Genomic DNA, 18252 nt, shown 5'->3' on the forward strand with positions numbered 1-18252 from the left:
CAGCCGTGTGACTCCACTTATCACTCACACCAACTGTTGCCTGCCTGGAGCAAGATAGCGAAAGCTGCCAGCTCTCTGCACCTGACTTGGCAGCTGAGTATTGGCACTATTATTGAACATCACAATTTACAAATATGTATTTCACACATGCCAATATCTATTTTTTTTATTATTATTTTAGACGTGTGGTCCTTAATGTTTATTTTTATATTTTGTATGGCCTTAGTGTAACAACTGGAGAGAGGGTGTTATCCCCTTAAAGTAATCACAAGAGCACAGAGTTAGCAGGAGGATCATTTATTGACATATGCACCCATCCTCTGAACATATCCATCAACTCTCTTTGGAGTGTAGGCTGTAAGAAAGCAATAAATATGGTTGATATAAAATCATGCCAGCATTTGATGCTGTCAGTTAAACATTTACAAAAAATCTTAGCAGTCAGCTAAATGAGCTGCCAGGTAGAAACTTAAGGCAAGGCGGTCTTCTGCTTGCAGGCTGAATATATGCTCCTTTTAGCCGATCGCATGACCTGCAATTGAAAAAAGAAAAATAAAATCAGAAACTCATACTTGGATAAAATTATTTGTAACATGACAGTCAGATAAGTTGTATACCTTTGTTGTTAAAGAGACTTCTGGATGTTATTCAGGATGTCGCCATAGACAAAGTTGAACAGTTGTTCCTTTGACTTGGTGCCATCTAGCTGCACTGTAATAGCAAACACAAGTTTAATCAATATGAGAAATTGAGATCTTTCAATACAAAAATGCAGTTGCATGCAAAATAATTGACAAAAAATAAAAAATAAATAAAAAGGCACAGACTTACAAACATCAACAGCTGATGCCTCCATGATGTTCTTGTGTCTCAGATACATGGGCCAGACGTGGCCATCAAACAGACCAGGGGGGTCTGGCACCAAGTAGTTCCTAGAGCTGCAGAGACACAGCAACAACAATTATATAAAGATAATGTGACAGCACGCTAAACTACAAACACCAATTAAGAACAGTGTCTTAACACTGAAACACTTACCACCTCCTCTTTTTGCATTCTTCATATGGGATGGAAATAAAGTAACGTTGGTTCAGCACGTCGATCAATGGTCTAGAATTAAAAATTTAAAAAAAAAGGTGGAGAAACAAATTAAGACTTACTGGTCACCACCTTTACATTTACAGCAGGAAACAACTAACAAATGTAAAAAGCACAAGTTTTTACCCATAGGTGTAAAGCAGGAAGCCCTCCACAATAAGGATGTGAGTCTCCTCCTCCTTATGGTCAGACTTTGGAACGATCTCAGTATCCAGGGTGTTATTAACGCCATGCGACTTTTCAAACTTCACCGGGTTCTCCAACCATGCGTAGATGGTGCTCATCATGGCGTCCATGTCCAGAGCAGTAATGACTGAATAGAAAAGCGAGGAGAAGGATGGAGGGGGAAGGGGGAAAAAAAAAAAGGAAAAAAAAGGAAAAAAAAAGGAAAGAAGAAGCGTATAGAAAATTGCAGAAAGCAAGTAAGAAAGAGACACATTTAGTATTCAAGTTACACTGTATAGCATGCAGATTACAAATAAGTCATGTTGCAGCGGGAGCGCACACACTCGCACACAACAAGCACATACACCCACACAAACGCTTCCATAAAAACCCAGGCTTACCATCATACTGCTTAAAGCCATCTTCACCAACTTCAATCTGATCTTGGGGCTGAAACATACATTGATAAGATGTACCCAGGTACATTCCACTAGTGCTACACTCTGGTACATGGAAGGCTCTGATAGCGTTTATACACACAAGCTCAAACTGTATCTACTAACACAGACAGCAAAGTGTTAACACCCCACCAACTTGTGTTACTCAGAGCAATCCCTTTGGTTAACTAAATACAAAATTCAAAAGGAGGTGTGTGTGTGTGTGTGTGTGTGTTTGTGTGTTTCCATGTGGCTCACCTTGAAGAAGTCATCCTGATGTACCACACAACAGTTGGGCAGGTTCTTGATCAGCCTGTTGGTGAGGGTGGTTTTCCCTCCATTGGTTACGCTGCACGGAACAAAGCAATAAAAGGCAATGAATAGTGGATGATGAAACCCACATAAGAAATGTTCAAAGATTAGTGAATAAACAGCCAAATAAAATACTGAATTTGGATCATGCATGTGAAAGAGCAGGAATATTTAACATTTTACAGGTCACGTATTGTTAAATTATTATTAATTTCCCATAACACCATTTACTTATTACGGGTTTTATATAAAATCAAGCAGTTTTAAAGCATCAGCAACATTTATTTACACATTAACACGAAATTTACACATTTAACGGATTTTCAAGCAATAATATCTGCAGCATGTAAAAAAAAAAAAAAAAAAAAAAAAGGGTGGGTCAACTGAATGTATGGCGGGTTTACTGCAACCATTAGCTATAGCTTTGTTTATTGACTGCATTGATTAACCTTGGAGGATCAAGCTAAGTGTTTACGGAAGCTATAGGATGCATATTGATAGGTCTGGTTCTGGTTATTGAATTACATTAACAGTACCACAAAAAAAGGGAAGTAACAATTTTACGCATGTCATGACCGCCCTTCCCCACGTGTGCCGGGCTTCCAGGGCCTATAGACTTGGTTAGCCGGTTAGCTTAGCTTAGCGTAGCTTCCATGGCCATTCATCGATCAGAACTCACCCGCCGATGCCAATGATATACTTCATGATTTCGGGTGGGTTGGTCAAATCGTAAGAAGAGTCGCAGAGAGTTCAATAAACCGGTCCAGGAGGTCAGTGATCAGACGGGAAGAAAGCTTAAAAAAGAGAAGGTTGCAGCAGGAAACGTCAACTACTTGATTCCTCCATGGCAGCAGAGTTGAGTTTGTAAGGTAAGAGCAGAGACGAGGCGTCGCTCGTACGCGGTCTTCCACCGAGAAAGAACCTTTAGGTCTCAGTCGCTACTACACATACTGGAGACCGCGACGTGATTGGCTATTTAAACACCTCCAGTTGTATGAAACCTCCATGATAACCAATCAGGAGCGAGTGACACCACAACCCCCGCCCACTCAATCCCCGCCCACCCATCCCCCGCATTTTAACCCTAAGCAATTTTTAATGCAGAAAAAAAGAAATAAAAAAAACACAGAGCTGGAAAGTTTTCAGTTTTACTGAAGTAGAAAAGTAGAAATAGAACTGCGGCTCTATACACCGAGATAAAACCAATGGAGTCCAATACAACTGTCCTCCAATGAGCGCTAACATAAACACATAAATCATTTAAGGTATTGAAAGGTACCTTCAGGTCTATTATTTAGTATTTCTTTTTTTATTATTGTGTTGGTGCCACTTTTTCTTGAGGTTAAACCCATCATTGAATCTTTGATGAATAAATTGAGGCCACAGACTTGATTAGAAGAGACTAGAGTAGACCTTTATTCTCAGGTGATATAATATTGTCGAATCCACTTAGATAAAATGAAATAAAGTAAAATCACCAAACAGATGGAAAACACTAGGCTATGAAAAAAAAGCAACATATTCATAAGACAGTCAAAGAAAGACAGTTGAAAAACATAAAAGAGGGTTGATATTCACAGTTTATTATTGGGAGCATTTAACTTATGTTATCTATAGGAACCAGGGCCTCTTCATGGGATCTTAACAGACCCATGTTAAGTAAAGGGTGACATTGCATTCTAGGCATGGTGTTGATGACCTGTCAGATTTTTTCCCCTTACTCATTTTCTGTGTGAGGGTATAGATGCATAGATGCATCCAACAGTGTTATCAACTACTCACTTAACCTCAATACCCATCCATGTACACATGATATACAGGATAAAGCTGCCACTATAGGAATCACTTCATGTTATTGTCAGAGAAACGAAAGATAACATCTCATAACTCACTCACATCATTGTGGTGTTTCTTTCACCAGCCTGTAGCTGACCTCTGTCTGTTTTGTTTAGAAACTTCCCAACCGACTCCATGACACAGTTTCCTGAGGTTACACCAAAATATTACTTATGTTGGGGTTTACATCCTCGAGAACCTCAGCTATGAAGAGGAAGTTGCCAAGTGTGGAATTCAGTTCAGCTAGTAAGATTTCTATTCATAGTTTGACTACTTCATTGTGCCAGTTTGCAGCCTTGGACTGTGATTTTCTTGAGTTTCTTGAAACCTACAAAACACTGCACAAGAGTCTTAATATGCAAAGATTGAAACTGGTAATAATGTTTCGAGGGGGTCGAGCTGTGATAAATAATCTTCTCCGCTTCTACTGGAGCTGTAAGAATAGGTTGATATCTGCAAGCCTTACAAGCCAGATGAACTGCTTCAACCAACCCCGTGTCTTCACATTTGACCAGCATGTGATACAGCATCAGACAATAGCATCACCTTTAAAACACACTGGGAAATTCTTAGTACTGAAAGAACTTCTCGAAAGCGTAACATGTAAACCGCATTATGTTTTTCATGCTTTAACTAGATTAGATGGAGAAGACCTTTTCTGTGAATCTGCTGTCTGTTTTGACTGAGATTTGGCTTGTTAAATGTAATTTATTACCCCATATCCTAATACAACAGCTCAGCTACTGCAGCCTAGCACACATCAGATCAGGTGCGTCCTTTAAGTTTGAACCAAGCTGTTTTAGTAGCACTTCTGTAGCTTAAACATGTCTGATGGTGCCAATAGCTAAACAAATACCTAGAATATCAATGTTGTGGTTAAACCCTCCCTCCGGAAGTTCTTGTATGTTCCAATTGTTCCAACTTCTGAACCAATGGCTGTCCTCAGCGATGTCCCGCCTCCCCCAATCACCTTGCTGCATTTGTTCCAATTCTTCCAAAACCCGGGAAAGTTGTGGAATTCGTGATAAACAGTATTTGTATTTGTTGTGAGCTAGCCAGCTAACATTCATGTTGTTTAACCTGTCTTTTAGGCTAAAAACATGATGCTAACACACCGCTGTCAGTCGGTCTGTATAGTGCTACAGTGCTAATGCTGTTTGCTGCTTTTACTTTAATTTTTCATGTTGAGGCGGGAAAATTAGGCTTTTGTCATTCATACATATGTCAGTGATCATGCTGCTCAAGCAGCTGATGTCGATTATAGATATAAAACATGTCAGAACATCTGTGTGTAAACATATATATACTGTGTATGAATATGTATTTATATGTCATGCAGAGAGAACTGAGCAGTAACACCTTGATCTCATGTCCTCCTCTGCTCTGTTACAGACTCAAACTGCTTCATTCCTTAAAAAGAAATGTTTTCACACACCAGTTGCATTAATATAATAATATGACATGTCTCTCTCATGTTCTGTGTCACTGTAGTAAACCACTCTGCTGATGTTCATTTGCTCTTTTGGAAAATACAAACTTCCAGAGATGTCAAAACGCCACACTGATGCTGAAGGCACCCTGAGTGGGTGGGAGGCCACAGCCTGCCCCTGCCACCCGGACCATGCCTGCAGGACGTTGAGGTCCCCGCCGTCTTCAGGCCGGATACCCCTCCAAAGAGAAGAGGACTTGTGGGACTTTTTTCTTTCTTACATATCTATCATTTCTGCCAGTGTTCTTCTGTTTGTTGTTTTTAAAATCTTCAAATAAATAAAAAGTAAATAGTTCACTCTGCACTTTGTTTGAAAGCTTTATTATTTATGATTTATTTACATTATGTAACATGTAAACATGAGGACAACATGTAGCTGGAACACTAACAAGACAACATGGATGGCTCATGAAAGTCACACTGTCAGGGTTCAAAGGTCAAAACATTAAAAAGTCAACATAAACATGTCAGTAATTATTCATGTTAATGACAGAACTCAGTCACCAGCTGGTTCCTTCATAGTCACATGATCTCAGTCCAGTTTAACAACAACTCCACTCAGACACTTAATCTTGGTTTTTCCTCTGTCAACGTCTGGGAGATAATACATCTGTTCTATGTTTATCAGGCGGCCACATTATTTACAAAGACCTGTATTACACTGTGCAACAACCCCAAGCTTTTCTCCTGTTTTGTAACAACTGGGTATCGAACCGCTGACCTTCTGGGGAGGGAGAGACCCAGAGCATCTGTATACTGTTGTATTTAAGCTCAGACTGTTTGATATACTGGAAATAATAATAGAATTTCCCAGAAATGTTAATGGTGTTATCAATAATATTATCTGTTCTGTTGTTCTCCAGCAGCACACTGGGGCTGTTATTTAGAAGCACGTCACCGGAAGTCACTTTCAGATTTGAGTTGTGTTGTGACATAAAAGAAAAAAAAAAAAAGAAAAAAAAGAAAAAAGAAAAAAAAGGTGTGTTGTGACATTTTACTTCAGTGTCACGTGTAGTTCGTCCGGTAGTTAGCGCTGTGGTCCTTCACACAGAGAAAGAACAGCTGATAATCACTGAAAATACAGAAAAAATAAATAGTCTCAATTGTTCACACAGAAACACAACAGATATATAACGACCACAGATTGTTTCTAACGTGACACGGAGTCACACTCTCTACAGGAGATGAGGAGGTTTCTACACGAGTTTTAGTCAATTACTGGAGGTGAGCACGAGTCCGGCTGAACCGGAGAGGCTGGGTCATGAGGACCAGGGTCTGACCGAGGGTCAAGACGTGAACAGGAGTTTTGAAGAAAAAATAACACGTTTCAATAGTTTTAGAGCAGAAAATGAGTTGAAACAGCGCGTGGAGCTGATGACAGTGAGTGATTGCACCTGGGATGATGAGAGAGCGGGTGGCTGCACCTGTGTGGCCCAGAGAGGAGCAGAGTGCGCGGGGAGCCGAGCCTGGAGGACGCTGCTACCAGAGGCAGAGGACAGGCAGCGGGTTTTCGGGCGAGGTTCCCGTGTGAGGCTGGGCTGAGATGGTGGTGGATTTGGGAACACCTCCGTCCGCTCCCCGGTGTGGATGACGCTCTCCTGCGCTGGACCGGCTCTCGCCCCCGCTGTAGACAAACTGGAGACCAGACGGCTCCAAAGCTCCGACCCCGCGGAAAAGGTAAGTAGTTTTAAGTTCATTTATTTCACTTACCGTTCCTTTGTCTGTGTGACGTGTAGTTTTTATTAACAGTCGTTGATTTTTAAGAGCAGCTCGTTTAGTCATATAATTACTTCAGAATGATGCAGTTTGTAACAGACACTGACTCCTGCCGCTGCAGTTCCCGGCAGCGCCGCCGGCGGTGGGGGCGCTGTTCCATTAGAGTCTGGACAAAAATTAATATTTTAATGAAAAATGAGGAAAGCTTCATGAATTTGCGTGTCATCAAAGATGCAATGCATTCATCTATCAAGTAAACTAGGCCTTTTATTTCTCATGCGCTAACTAATGGTGAAAGAAGTACTCAGAACCTTTACTTTGGTAAAAGTAGCAATACTACCATGTAAAAATACATCATTAAAAGTAAAAGTCATGTCTTAATAAATTTAATAAAAACTTTTAAATCTATATAGAAAATATGGAGGTATCATGTCAAAAAGTGAATGGCACCTATCAGTGTTATATAATTATATGATTATATAATTATAATATATTTTATAACCTTATATGTACAATGTTAATCTGAAAAGTATAGCTATCAGATATACTCTAATTCTTTCTGAAATAGCACAAGTATAATTGACATAAAACGGTAAGTGCAAGTATATAATTTATACACGAGCAGTGTAAAATGGAAATACATACAATCTACCAGTGGCCCTAACATGGCAGAACAAAAGAGTAATTATAAACTCAGAGTGTAAAAATCAACACAATACTATTGTTTTTTTGAAGTAATAACAGGATTCATGCAAGATGAAGCTAAAAGTACTTTTTATGTTCCAATGTTTGATCACGTAATCACAGGCTTTCAATTTGTTTCAGTTTTTTGGACCATTTATACACATGACTATGCCGCTCTAAAATGATGCTGTCTGCTCGTTGCTTTTTCAGATGTTTCCACTCACGCAAATATTGTGTCACGCACTTTAAGTCATGGGCGTGGGGGTCAGTGCATGAATCTTCTTCCTTTTCACGAACGTCAGTTGTTGTGATTCCACTGGGCAGTTTTATTTTTATATACACTTATATATAATAACCCAATGTTGTGTTAACTTGTCACATGAAACTTCTTTACTGCTAATACAGCTGTTTCTTCTGTCTATACGACCGTTTAGTGTAATTAACGTATCTAAATACATTTGCAGAGATTCACAGTACTGAAATTTGTTTTGCAGGTGAAGATTTTGTCACCTGCGACCTGAGATGCTGAATCAGCTGCACAGCAAATAATGCACTGTCCCACTCATAAATGTCTCATAAACGTGAGAGATACTGCGGGGTCTGTGAACATACTTCACTGACTGTACACTGTGTTCTTCTCTGCTTTTTTTCACCCCTCCTCACTGCTCAGGTGTCTCATTTCACCTCAGGCTTCTAGCAGTCACATTTGTGTCATCCTGCATTCTTCATGTTTTATCTGATTGTATTTCCATACATGCTGTATTTTCTGCATGACTGGAGTTTGTTCACAGTGAGTTCAGGATATCTAGGAAATCTTCTCCCCAGGCTACCAGTCTGGCTGTGTGGTTGTGACTTAAATCAGGAGTCACATAGCAACAAGTGCTGATAGGGATCCAAAACCTTAAGTTTCTTTTTTTAAGGTTGTGTATTTGTAATATAACTGAGAGAGTTGATGCTGTTTAATAGTTACTGCACATTGTGTTCTGCTCTTATGACTGTGACTGAAAGCACCCAAACATCTGACTGCCATCTGGTGGCTGTGATTAAACCTGTTACAGAAGTTTTATCCTGTACACTATACAGTTTATTAAATCTGGCTCAATCCTGAGTTGTAATGAATGATTAGGAAAGACAAAAAATGAAAGAATAAGAATTCAGGGAAGTTTCAAATGTTTTTTATCATAAAAACAAAAATGATCTTGTCATGTGGTTGATTTTGAAAAAGAAAATCTCATTAGATCAGGTAGATAGATAGTAGTATAGATACACAGATATACAGTTGGAGTACTGGTAGTAATATTGGCTTTAGTGTAGGTGGACAAAAACAACAAAAACATAATTGTGTCTAGAAGTTTGTCTGTGCTTCCTAGCATCAATTTTCAGTGTTAGCTTCAGTCTAGAGATTTTATGCTACACCCACTAAATGTGATATCTGTTAAAGCTGGAGAACTTACAAAGGAGAAAAACTTGGACTTTATGGTAAATAATTTCTCTGAATCGTATTAATATGCAGTGATGAAATGAGACTGTATGTACTTCTTTTACAGTGTCTTTGTTTAACCTCAACACTGATAATTTTTTCATAGTTTGGAGACAGACTTTTTAACAAATACAAATCTCTTCGACACAAGCAGAGTTTTTTCACATGCACAAAATTGAATTTCTCATGCAGATTTATTTTATAGGTTCACAAATGTTGATTTTGATTTCTATTCAAGGGCTCTGGACTGAAGTTGGAGCTAAGCCCCAAATGTTTACAATGTCTGGCTACGCCCCTGGTTACAATAGCAGTTAAATCTACTACAGTAAAATGCTGATTGCACATATGCATCAGTAATAACAATCTAATGCAGGACTTTGCTTGTTATCAGTGTGCTATTGGTACTTTTACTTAATTAAATCTTGTTTTTAAATAAATAAAACCCTCTCTGTCTATACATGGCCAGTAGGTGGCGGTAATGTACCTGTTGGCTGCCAACCGCCAATGAATGCTAAAAGAAGAAGAAGAAGAGCGAGCGAGAGAGAGAGAAAGAAAAAAAGTTTTCTTCGGAAAGGATGAACAATGTTCAACAGCAAGAAGTAAGAAACTATGTGAACGAATTAAGAATTACCTTCTTATAATTGTGACAGAAATCAGATGTAACTGGTATGTGTTCTTGAACCAAACACCTCAGAAGAGCTGTCCGCTTGTCCGTGATTTAACAAGCTATTAGCCAAGTAATTGTCTTTGCTACTAGCTAACTTCCAGCTAACAAACGCCAACCATGATAATGTGCATTTGTTATTGTCTACTCTCAAGAACAATTGGTTAGGAGACCCGAGGAAATAACTGTAATCTCAAAGAAACGTCAAAGTAAAACATGTTCCACGACAGAAACATCACAACAGATGAGCAGCTTTTTAAAGAGTTAGCTAGGCTAGCCGAGTGATAGCCACTAACATTCCTGCATTGCCGTGCTTATTTTTCTTTTAGTTGTTGTTCCTCTTGTCCTTTTGCCCAGCACGCAAACTTTCACATCACACTCCTGTCTCTACTACAAATAACTCACATTTGAAACGAGCGGACAACTACACTCCAGTAAACATATGTCACTGTTGATTTATCTGCTTTATAACTAATTTCTTTCTTTTTTTGTACACTTTCCAGAGTCATGTGTCTATCCAAAAGGGACTATTCATTCCTCCCCTGAAAAAATGCTACAATTGCTGCTCTCCAGGCAAATTTCATTGTCCATTTTGTTTACCAGTGTATTTCAAACCCACAAAACTCTGCAGAGTTAGACTTCATTTGAGCAAACATCTGAAGAAAGCCTTTTTTGTTGGAGGTAAGGTTTTTACATCCTCTGTTCTGCATATATCGGATTGGCTTCAGCTAAATGATTCACTGATAATTAACTCTGTTTTTCATATTTCAGAATATACGATCCACAGATGCGGACAGGGGTGCAGGAGACGGCAACATTACCACTGTTTGTACTGCTCAGCCACATTGATAAGAAGTAGAGATTTCAACAATCATTTACCATTGTGCAGCCAGGCCCAACAGCTGAGAACCCAGAAATCATCCCAACTACAGGAAGAGATGACACAAAGAGTCCAAACCAAAGGACGGAGTGCTCCATCACTGACCACTGGAGAGATTGACTTCCCTTCATATGAAGAAGTAAGGCTGTGATCAAGTGCATTAATATTATGTCACACAAAGAAAATGTAGGTGCACCTACAGGGATCCAAATTGTGGGTGGTAATGTAAATCTTGGGAATTAATTAAACTCCTCATTTGGTCAAACTTTTTCTAGTTTTCCTATGTCAATTTGTACTATTAGCACCATATTTTAAAATCACTTGATGAAACTGTTTGTTCAGATGTCCTTGAGAAACAAAGATATCTGGAGAAAAAATCCTCCTACTACAGAACACTTGGCACATGATTAAGTAAACTTGCCATAATTGATCTGCAAACATTTAAGAATGGCCATTTTTATTGCAAGTGTTTTAAAGATGCTCTTTGAATGCTAATCAGGGCAGAACCAGCTTTGGATGTTGTCTTATCTGTTGCAAATTGTACATCATATTACCTAAAACCCAAGTCACTTTAATTATATATGTAATAATGCCTGTCATTGAGCTCTACAATTTGTATGCCGGTCAAAAAAAATTGTGTTGTCTTCACAGGAGAGCGATGACAGTGATAACATCACCATCAACCCAGATTCAGATGAGCAGAGCAGCCAAGAAGCGTGTGCAGAACCACACTCTTCTAAATGTGACCAAACTGTGCAGACAAACATCGAAAAACCACAAGATTGTGATGAATTCTACTTCATGAACCTTGTGAAGTTGTTTAAGAAGTTGTCCCCTAAGAAAAAGGCAGAGGTCAGGTTGAAAATTGAGAGAGTTCTCTTTGAAGCTGAGTTTGATTAGAAAAGTGTTTATACACACAAACAAAATGAGTTTTTTTGTATAATGTTGTATTGGAAAGTTTCGAGAAGCAGAGTTTCAGTATCTTCTATTTTTATTCTGGACAGTATCTTTGTGTCAGCCCACTGCGTCTTCAGTGGAGGTGAAAAACTGGATTATTTTTACAAGCTCTGGTGAAGCTTTATTATTACTCACTCAGTTGAGATGCGCCATTGCCTTCTGGGGCCCGTTTCACCAAATTGGCAACATACAAACAACGATTTACAATATGGCATAATGTCCTCTCACATTCATTTTAAATCATTATATTAATCAACTCAAATGACCTACTTCACGTAGATTTTGCGTGGCTCCTGAAGAAATGAGGATGAAAAGGTTCGACTGAACTCAACTGAGAATCGTATGAATATTCTTTTGTCCAATGTGCTGCTACTGTCCACTTTTCCCATACTCAGAATACCTCCAACCAAAGAGTGAATTCAGTGTTTCCTTTTTATGGAGCACTATTCTGTACTGAAACACACATTGTGGGTTAAAGTAGTTATAAATGAGAATGTCTATGAAGCGTTTGGTCAAAATAAATTTACATGATGTTAAGACCTGTACGTTTGATACAAGGCCGAGAGATGTACTGTATGGTTAATAAGGGAGACTGCTCAGCCTACCTCAGATACAGCTGGAGAAATGATCTCAGAGCTGGACACTACAAATACTTGGCCTAGTGTGTCTTAAATAGATAAAACAAATTAAGCTGCTGTTTGTTAAGCCTATGTTGTGAATTGTTTTTTTTTTTATTCAAATAAAGGACTTACATGTATTGGCTTTCGACCATGTATTGTGTTTTCAGTTTTGAATGCAGGTTTTTCTCTTTCGTAGTTGTCTAGGTTAAGATGGCTGTGTTGTCCAACTTATTTTTTATGTGGGTGATCCATTTCCGTGCGGAGAGAGAGACATGAAGTTTCTGTACAAGGATTTTAATGATTAGGAAAGACATTTGTTATACAAAAACAAGTTACAATCCCAGTAATGTAAAAAATAAAAAAAAAAGATCAGCCAACACCTTCCTTAATGTGAAAATCAACTGAGGTACATTATACAGCAGAAGTATCAGTAACACAATAATCTCAACTCAAAATCCACTTGCTAGCTTTGTTTGAATAACGTGGCTTTAATCAGCGAATAGACTTTCAAGTTTCATGTACAAATGCTATTTTGCAAATGCTAATTTCAACAGTGTATACCATAAATGGTGAGACTACATCACAGTAAATGTTTTGCTCTCATGTTCAAAATGAAAAATATACAGATAATGCACTCATAATAAAGTACAATAAGAGCAGTGGTTCCAAACCTTTTCAATCTATTAGAAGAAGCAATGTTGAGGCTTCCTGTTGGCCTAGTGTTATACCGTGTAACTGCAGTATCCCTGGTTTGATTTACAGTCAGGGTACTTTATTGAATGACATACCGCTCTCTCCCCATGTTTCCTATCTGTACCTTCATTGTCATTCTGTCCAGTAAAGGCAAATAATACACCAGAGTAAGAAAAGAGTAAAGCAATATCTACTTTTTTAGCCATCACCACTGTCTATAACCAGATAAAGAAAAGTTTTCATTGTTTTCTAGAGGCATGAGGAAGAAAAAGTAAATGTTATTTTGAGTCATTTTTTCTGCTTTCCTCTTCTGCTCATCTCATGACCCCTCAGATTTTTCTTCTAACTCCATGGAGTGGCGTCGACACCCAGGCTGGGAACCACTGGTTTACAAAGTATTTGTGAATCACAGAAGGATACATAGTGTGTCAACTTTACATTTCCAACCCAACAGAGGAGCTGTGGAGATCTATATTCATTCATAATCTGACTTGTAGCAGTAGACTCCATGCTTGTGTTGTGGAGGCGGGAAGCCAAAGCTGCGGACCCCTGGTTCAGAGGGGCCACAGTTTTGGCGTGGCCTGGTGATGGCATAGCGAACGCTTCCATCAGCCAGCCAGCCGGCGTCACAGTGGTCCAACCCTGTGAACTTCCAGGCAGCGTAGAGCTGTCCAACTTTGGCGATCTCTGCTCCGTCCCGCTGACACGCCTGCTCAGCCTCAGTCAGGTTCATCTTGTGAGAGGGCTGAAGATAGTAAACCCTCCCTTTGAAGGAAACACATTTATTTAGCTATTAAAAGATCTTTCTGCACATTAAATCAGGCTCTTAAACAATTTGGCTAGTAGAGATTTTTTATTATTCTGTTATTAGATTTATTTGTATGGTGGCTGTTTTAGATCATGAACTCATGAAGACATCATCACCTAAAGCCTTGACATTAAAGAAAGTATTTACGTATTTTAGTTCTGTATGTTGTAACTGTTAGCCTTGAACTATTGTAATGTGTATGACATTTGGGAAAATGTTCAGTGATTATAGTGTGAATTACTAATTTCATTTCTTTGTGTTAGATGTCCCGAAGCTCATAGTTAATTAACATTGCTATCTAATTGCTCACTGTTGAGCTGAGGTCATTGCAGATTTAATGAAGCTTGATACTGGCTGCTGTGAAGGGACCACAGGGAGGGTGTTGCTCTTTCACAGCAATCAAGAGACATAGCACAGGTGTAAATAATAAAACTAATGACCGCTGAATTCCATTTAACAGCTCTGGCTGTCTCACTGTCACATGACTCACTGGGACGCTTGAATAAAGCCAGCGTTAGTGCTATTAGTAACACCTGTGCTTTTCCTATTATGACAAGTCAAACTGCCAACCTGCTGTGAAGAAGGCCTTTTTTAAAAGCAGATTTTGAACCTGTGACTCTGTTGGTCTCTCACCACCTTCCACTTCCTAAAAAGCCACCTCACCTCTGAGCGAAGAGGAGAAGCAGAAGACATCGTAGCGATGAAGGTGCAGGTGCCGTCTGCCATAGCTCCGAACACCTGGGGCGAGGCCGTGCCCTCCGCAGGGCACCCTGGGCTGGGTGATGGGGTACTGGACTGTTCCGTCAGCCAGCCAGCCTGCATTGCACCAGTTCAGGCCCTCCTTCCAGGACTGGAAGAGCTGTGTGAAGGTGGCCAGTGTGGAGTCCTGCTCCTCACAGACCTGCTGGGCTCCCTGGAAGCTCAGGTGGTAACGACCATGAGGGTGTTGGTAGGGAAACACCACACCTGGGTGGAGGAATTAATTAAACAGCTTACACAAAATATGTGGCCTTCGAAGTACAACAATAGATAGTAATAGGTTCACTTAAAAATATGTGTGTTATTACTGCTAGTATTTAGTACATGCTAAAACATCTACTCTGTACTACTTCTTTTGCTGCTACCACTAGTACATCTATCATTAGTAATACTACCACTAGTATGAGAAAATGGGTCCCTGGGCACAGACAGGTAAAAGGATTGGAAGGTTTTCACCTATGATAGTTTGACTACACCATATCTCAGCAGTTTAAGGGAGGTTCTGAGGTTCTGTAAGGCAAAGATACTGTGAGGTGAAAGGTCATGGATGTATCACAGACTCTCTTAATACATCCTCTTGAAGGCTGAAAGTTTTACATTTGTTCATATAAGACACGTAACATTATCCAGCAACTGGTTGTACCTCGTAACTCCAGATCAATTGAAACGCTCTTGTCCTCCAGTCCGTCCACCACTTCGCAGTGGTAACGGCCCGTGTCATTCAACTGGAGTTCAGTCATCAACAGTGCTGCATCTCCTGGGAAATCCTGTCTGAGCTGCACACGACCCCTGACCAACAGACATACTGTGACTTAGAGGTAAAGACAAACAAGGTCATACAGCCACTGATACGAGAAAATGACCATCATTAATTAATTTGTCCTTTCAACAACCTGAATTCCCCAAAGCTTCGACTGTGGGGGCTGATCGCCAGCAGCACGTCTGTCTCATGTCCCCCAGCAGCAGGGAGCCAGGACCACTTGATCCTGACCTCTCTTGGTGAACTCAACTCAGGCTCATACCAAAACCTGCATGGCAGAGTGACATTACCCCCTCTGACTGCAAACGCTGATGCCTGAGCAGAGTCCACATGGAGCTTCACACCACTGAAATGAACTGTGGGAAATATAGACATTACATCTAAGAACAGAGCTTTAAAATATGGAACGCACATTGCACCTGTTTATATGATGGGCCTATATATCATGTGCATACTTTGTTTGCTGCCATTTCTACTGAGGAAGTTGTGGTAGAAGAAATTGTTTGGGGCTGTGGGGGCAGTCAGGACCCTGCCTGAGAGAACCAGTGGAGCCCCCAACAACAGCAGAGTCTGGAGGCAACAAATCATCATCATCCAGGCTTTGATGACCAATCCTGGTCCTTAACTGTCTCTGTGCAATCCTCCAACCTGTGGAGAGAAACCTGGTCAGGTCCTAAAAGCACAATACAAGAATTCCTTCTGTATGACTGTATTTTCATATTATTTCTTAACGCGTTTTCAATTAAAACAGAATCTACTGTATTTTTAACATGAGACGTTGTGACAAGACAGTGTTAGTATGCTATTGTTATAGTGCCACTTCCCTTCACAAGTCACTGAATATAATATTTCTGCAAGTGTGCAACAAAGCTGTAACTTCTCATGACTAATTTAAAACATATCAAAGTATAAGCAGTTTTTTTTTTTTTTTTTTTACCACATTGTAGGCAGGCTGTTTGCTACTATTTCAGTTGTAAGAGCATATATTTTCCTCTGTGTATCCTTAGCTAGTACAGATATGTACGAAGTGCGTCACCTGTGACAATTGGCAGCCTACGTGGAGGAACATAATTCACCTGGACGCCAGGTGAGAACAAACAAAAATAGATTCAAACGTTCTGATAAACCTCAAAATCGTTAAGCAAATTTAAGAAGTTAATTTGACTGATAAAGTCACATAATGAAGAGCACAGACATTTGACACCACCGTTATTACGTTTGCTACTTTCTTCACTTACCTCTGATTTTTCTGCTCGCGTGCTTTCAGCGCCTCCAAATCAAAGAAGCCAAAGTAAAAAAGATGTGCAGGAGCATGTGGGGGACAAATGAGCGTCTCCAAGAGAACACGGTGGTTAATGAACAAAAAGCATCAAATACAGGTGTACACAGCTAAACTACAAGTACAGGTGTAGTCTTCTCCAGTCCTTATTAATGATAAAACAGTTAATCTCCCTGAAGAGGAGCAGGACTGTGATGCTGCTCCGTCACTACAATCGCAACAGCAGCTCAGCCTGTTGGACTGGAAACCTCTCTGTGTGTGTTTCTGCAGCCAGTGAGTGGAGGGAGGAGTAGTAATCGCTCCAATAATAGTTAATAATTTCCTGTCAATGCATTGTCAATTTCAGTTTTTATATCTACGCATGCAAATTCTCCAAATCCCCACCTGTTGCTCTGTCCTTTCTCAGTTCTTGTTCTGTCTCAACTCAGTTTTCATCAGCCTAAAGAAATGCTGTAATTTTTTGTATAATTATTTCCATACCTATTTTCCCTCGAGTTTCTTTTTACAGTGAAATCTTGTATGTGTATCTTGTATAATGTATTTTCCCAGTTCTCCAGTATTGTCTGTAGAACTACAGAAAATTCAAAGATTGGATTTTTTTTGTAAAATTATTTTACTGAAAGGCTTACTATCCATTTGAATCTCAACCTAATCATCATGTTATCTATTCTACTAAACCCTTCAGTTTTTTTCTCGCTGAACAACATACACTATATGTTGCTAAATCTGCTTTCAGGTCAATCTGAAATTCAGTATAATTATGATTTTATTCTGCAAAGCATGTTATATGCACTGAGTGAATTACTTTCTGAAAGCACCGACCAGTTGTTTTAGTTCTCAAACGTAAGTTACAATGACTTTAAAAAATCCCAGTAGGCCGAACCATAAGAAATAGGCTGTTTGTGGAGAAGTATCTTGGGTGACAACTCCTTTGCATCCCTCCTGAACTCTTTGAAAGCAGATGTTCTTGCAGAGGGTCCCCTCATTACACCAGCTTGCAGCTGTGTTTTCCTGGATGTTTTATAGGAGGCCCTGCAGGAAAACATACACAAAATACACATCTACATACAGTAGGCATAGACATACACTGTGAGGACAGAGATGCTCCGTCCTCCACTGCATTCATTTCATAGAGATGAAAGCTGTTGCCAGGGGCCAAGCATACCAGAACTGCGAGCTTAGCAGGGAGATGAGGGGCTAACAGGGTGTAATTACTCTCGTAAACAGCAGGCTGAAGCCTGGTAGTCCAGTGTGGAGAAGACTCATAACATCTTTGTGTTTTGGGGAAGTTTGTGCAGGAAAGCAAAATGCAAGTGACAGCAGGTAAAATGTTTAATTCTGTTTTGTCTGCGAGCTTCTAGTCAAATACGAAATCCTGCTGTAGCTCCCTTTCATGTTAACTTTTTGACGGCAAAAACAAAGTCTACTTTCTGGATTATATCACCACCTGAATAATGCAGATGGCCAGAGTCAGTACTTTTTAAGAGGCATGCTCCTCTCCTTCATGCCTCAATGATTGTATCTAGCCTCACTGACCAGTCCATGCAAAACTGAGCCACCAACACTCACTCAGACATGGACATTGTCTGACCACACTGAACGCTATGGCCAGCAG

At 39.8% G+C, this 18252-nt stretch overlaps 3 protein-coding genes across 9 annotated transcripts; 1 reads left to right on the forward strand and 2 right to left on the reverse strand.

Moving 5' to 3' along the window:
• Positions 1-281: 281 nt before the first annotated feature.
• LOC111238663 (nicotinamide riboside kinase 2-like) lies at positions 282-2961 on the reverse strand. Of its 2 annotated transcripts, XM_022768285.1 has the most exons (8): positions 2692-2961; positions 1959-2049; positions 1665-1713; positions 1225-1411; positions 1039-1110; positions 832-938; positions 618-711; positions 282-532 (listed from the first exon to the last, which is right to left on the reverse strand). In XM_022768285.1, the coding sequence occupies exons 1-7, from the start codon at positions 2715-2717 to the stop codon at positions 626-628; spliced, it is 618 nt and encodes a 205-aa protein (XP_022624006.1). In that variant the 5' UTR covers positions 2718-2961; the 3' UTR covers positions 282-532; positions 618-625. The 2 variants fall into 2 exon arrangements, with proteins under 2 accessions (XP_022624006.1, XP_022624007.1); XM_022768286.1 differs by lacking the exons at positions 1665-1713; positions 2692-2961 and having other exon boundaries at positions 1959-2048.
• Positions 2962-6553: 3592 nt separating this feature from the next.
• LOC111238620 lies at positions 6554-12606 on the forward strand. Of its 6 annotated transcripts, none has more exons than XM_022768201.1 (6): positions 6554-7014; positions 8232-8318; positions 9684-9816; positions 10385-10562; positions 10653-10900; positions 11413-12606. In XM_022768201.1, exons 3-6 carry the CDS (start codon positions 9793-9795, stop codon positions 11659-11661), a joined length of 699 nt encoding a protein of 232 aa, XP_022623922.1. In that variant the 5' UTR covers positions 6554-7014; positions 8232-8318; positions 9684-9792; the 3' UTR covers positions 11662-12606. The 6 variants fall into 6 exon arrangements, with proteins under 6 accessions (XP_022623922.1, XP_022623923.1, XP_022623925.1 ...); XM_022768202.1 differs by having other exon boundaries at positions 9687-9816; XM_022768204.1 differs by lacking the exon at positions 8232-8318 and having other exon boundaries at positions 9687-9816.
• Positions 12607-13506: 900 nt separating this feature from the next.
• On the reverse strand, positions 13507-15946 carry LOC111238636 (hyaluronan and proteoglycan link protein 3-like). The gene is made up of 5 exons (XM_022768238.1): positions 15814-15946; positions 15492-15714; positions 15242-15387; positions 14503-14805; positions 13507-13796 (listed from the first exon to the last, which is right to left on the reverse strand). The coding sequence occupies exons 1-5, from the start codon at positions 15944-15946 to the stop codon at positions 13507-13509; spliced, it is 1095 nt and encodes a 364-aa protein (XP_022623959.1).
• Between the last annotated feature and the right edge of the window lie 2306 nt (positions 15947-18252).

This window comes from Seriola dumerili, unplaced genomic scaffold, assembly GCF_002260705.1.
Source record: "Seriola dumerili isolate Sdu_G_001 unplaced genomic scaffold, Sdu_1.0 BDQW01001449.1, whole genome shotgun sequence".
Taxonomy (NCBI): Eukaryota; Metazoa; Chordata; class Actinopteri; order Carangiformes; family Carangidae; genus Seriola; species Seriola dumerili.